This window comes from Nothoprocta perdicaria, unplaced genomic scaffold (assembly GCF_003342845.1).
Source record: "Nothoprocta perdicaria isolate Ctin4 unplaced genomic scaffold, notPer1 scaffold_773, whole genome shotgun sequence".
NCBI lineage: Eukaryota > Metazoa > Chordata > Aves > Tinamiformes > Tinamidae > Nothoprocta > Nothoprocta perdicaria.
Genome location: NW_020456058.1, coordinates 5,822 through 9,134, shown reverse-complemented (window position 1 = coordinate 9,134; position 3,313 = coordinate 5,822). Strand labels below are relative to the sequence as shown.

General features: G+C 66.1%; 1 protein-coding gene across 1 annotated transcript in view; it reads left to right on the top strand.

The window, feature by feature from the left end:
* Positions 1-466: 466 nt before the first annotated feature.
* MRPS18B (mitochondrial ribosomal protein S18B) overlaps positions 467-3,313 on the top strand; it is a 3,950-nt gene continuing 1,103 nt past the window's right edge. Inside the window, exons 1-7 of the mRNA XM_026051632.1 lie at positions 467-529; positions 1,067-1,193; positions 1,260-1,357; positions 1,452-1,520; positions 2,432-2,498; positions 3,132-3,191; positions 3,267-3,311. Coding sequence (XP_025907417.1) covers positions 467-529; positions 1,067-1,193; positions 1,260-1,357; positions 1,452-1,520; positions 2,432-2,498; positions 3,132-3,191; positions 3,267-3,311 — 529 coding nt within the window. The remainder of the gene's footprint in view (positions 530-1,066; positions 1,194-1,259; positions 1,358-1,451; positions 1,521-2,431; positions 2,499-3,131; positions 3,192-3,266; positions 3,312-3,313) is intronic.

Below are 3,313 nucleotides of genomic sequence, written 5' to 3'. Positions count from 1 at the left end.
CCCGGGGCTGTCCCCCGCCCCCGCGATGGCCGCACTACGCATGCGCAGCTCAGCTCCTCGCCGCACTGCGCACGCGCAGCCCTCCCCCGCCCCTACCGCTGCCGCCCTGCGCATGCGCGGACACCGCCCGCTATTGTCCTCCGCCGTGTGGCGCAGTTTTCGGTTGGGGCTGGGGGGCGGTGCCCACTGCGCATGCGCAGGACGGCGGGGGGGGGGGGAAAGCCCCATTCGCGCATGCGCACTGCGGCCTCGCTGCGATTTTTAACCTCTCGCCGCGAATCCCTCGGGGCGCCTCGATAAGGCGCTAAAAAGCAGTTAAAATATTTAAAATAAAGAGAAAGGGGGGGTGATTGGAAAGAAAAGGGGGTGCTCCAGCCTGGAGCTTTCCGTACGGCAAGATGGCGGCCGCCAGGCCCCGCCCGGCGCGGGGCGGGCCGTGCGCGCGCGCATGCGCGGGGGCGGCAAGATGGCGCTGTCCATGAGCGCGGCGCTGCTGCGCTGGGCGGCCCGGCGGCCGCTCTGGGCCCAGGTGGGGAGGCGGCCGCGCCGGGGGAGGGGTGCCGGGGCCGCGCTGCCCACGTGATCCGGTGACGTCACCTCTCCGGGGGGGGCTAGGTGACGTCACGCTGCGGCTGGCTCTTCGCCGCGGTGACATGGGGGGGGCGGGTCGTTGGGTGTGACGTCACTGGGTCCTCTTAGAGGGGACGTTAGTGTGACGTCACCACTGCCTGCCATGGTGATGTCACCATGATAACGCTGTGGCGGCTCCAATGACATCACAGGGAGGGGGGCGGGCGCTGTGACGTCACCACCGCTCCCGCTGTGTCCCCCCGTCGTGGGGGGGACAACAGCCCCACAACAGCCGCTGCTCCGCACCCCCGGCGCCCCTCCCGCGGCTGTACCCGCGTCACCCCTCCAGGAACGCGCCCAGCCCGGGGCGCCTCCCCACATCACAGGCGGCGCCGGGTGACACGCGGCCCCTCCCGGGCCGGGGACGCGGCTGACTCACCCCCGCCCCGCGCGTCACCCGCCCCCGGGGCCTCCCGCCGCCTGTTGTTGTCCCCAGGTGTCCCCCGGCGCCCTGGCCCGGCCCTGCAGCACCGCGGCGGCCCCGGAGACCCCCAAGGAACAGCCGGAGTTCGACACCGTCTCGCGCTACAAGGACAAGCCCTGGGAGTACCTGGAAACTGAGGGTACCTGACCCCGAATTGGCCTGAATTTGCCCCAAAGCAGGGCCCCTCACCCGCTGTGCCCCGCAGAGTACCACGCGACGTACGGTGACAAGCCCGTCTGGTTCGGCTACAGGCGCAACCACAAGGGCTCCGTCCCGCCGCAGCGGACGCGCAAGGCCTGTTTGGTGAGTACCACCGGCGGGCGGGTGACGCACCCCCCGCCCCGGGCGTCAGGCGGGCGGCGCCGCAGCCGCCTGACGCTGTTGCTGTCACCCGCAGCGCAAGGGCAAGCGGGTGGGGAACCCCTGTCCCATCTGCCGCGACCGCAACCTCTTCCTGGATTTCCGGGTGAGTCGCGTCCCGGGAATGGGAGCGGATGGGAGGGGAGGAGACAGGATGGAGGCATGGGATGGGATGGGAGAGAATGGGATGGGATAGAACAGGATGACAAGATGGGATGGGACAGGAGGAGATGGGGGATGACAGGATGGGATGGAACGGGATAGGACAGGATGGGGTGGGACAGGTTGGGATGGAATGGAATGGAATGGGAAGGTGTGATGGGATGGGACAGGAGAAGATGGATGGGATGGGACAGGATGAGATGGGACACAACAAGATGATAGGATAGGACAGAATGGGATAGGACAGGCTTGGATGGAACAGGATGGGAAGATGGGACAGGATGGGACGGAATCGGATGGCAAACGACAGGATGACAGCATGGGATGGAATGAGCTAGGGCAGGATGGGATGGGACAGGGTGGGATGGGACGGGATGAGGGAATGGGGTAGGATGGGGTGGAATGGAATGGGATAATGGGCTGGGATGAAACGGGATGGGATGGGGTGATGGAATAAGATGATAGAATGGAAGGAGAAGAGATGCGATAGGATGGGATGGGACGGGACAGGATGGTGGGATGGGACACGGTGGTGGAATGAGATGGAATGATGGAATGGGATGGGGTGAGGTGGAGCGGGATGCGATGGGACAGTGAGATGGATTGGAATGGGATGGGATCCAACAGGATAACGGGATGGGATGGGATGGGATGTGATGGGACAGTGAGATGGATTGGGATGGGATGGGATCCAACGGGATAACAGGATGGGATGGGATCTGACAGATTAATGGGATGGGATGGGATGGGATGGGATGGGATGGGATGGGATGGGATGAGTGGGAAGCGGGAGCCTTCGTCAGCGCGCTCTCCTCCTCCTCCTCCTCCTCCTCCTCCTCCTCCTCCTCGCTGCAGAATGTGAAGCTCCTGGACCAGTTCATCTGCCCCCACTCGGGGGCCATTTATCACCCCACGTACACGGGTGAGACTGGGCGCCCGTGGGGGCTGTGGGGCATCCCTGGGAGCTCTGGGGCACCCTTGGGTGCTGTGGGGTGCCATTGGGTGCTGTGGGGTGTCCCTGGGGGCTACAGGGTGTTCTGGGGTACCATGGGGTTCTCTTGGGTGCCATGAGGTGCTCTTGGATGTCCTGGTGCACCCATGGGTGCTGTTGGGAGCCATGGAGGGCACCTTTGGGTAACACGGGGCAACCTTGGGTGCTGTCTAGCACCGTTGGGTGCCACAGGGCGCCCTTGGGTGCCATGGGTGGATCCTTGGGTGCCTTGTGGGGGGGATTGGGTGTTGTGGGGGCACCCCTGGGTGTTGTGGGGGGTGGCCTTGGGTGTTGTGGAGTGTCCTTGGGCACCATCAGGCACTCTTGGGTGTCATGGGGCATCTTTGGGTGTCATGGAGCAGGCTTGATGTCACGGAGCACCCTTGGGTGTCATGGAGGACCATTGGGTGTTGAGCACATTTGGGTGTCACGGGACACTCTCAGGTGTCATGGGGCACCCTCGGGTGCCAAGAGGTGCCTGTATGTGCCTTGGGGCACCCATGGGTGCCATGGGGCACCCATGGGTGCTACGGCGGCCCCCTGACACCCCCCCCCACCCCACAGGCGTGTGCATGAAGCAGCACAAGGCGCTGAGCAGGGCCGTGGAGCAGGCCCGCGACCGCGGTGAGCACCGGGCCGGGGCGGCACCGCGCGGCACCCAAGGGTGCCCGCCGCCCTCACCGCCCTCCCGTCCCGCAGGGCTGCTGTGGCCGCCGGTGCCCTACGTGGCGGCGCCGGCCGCCGGC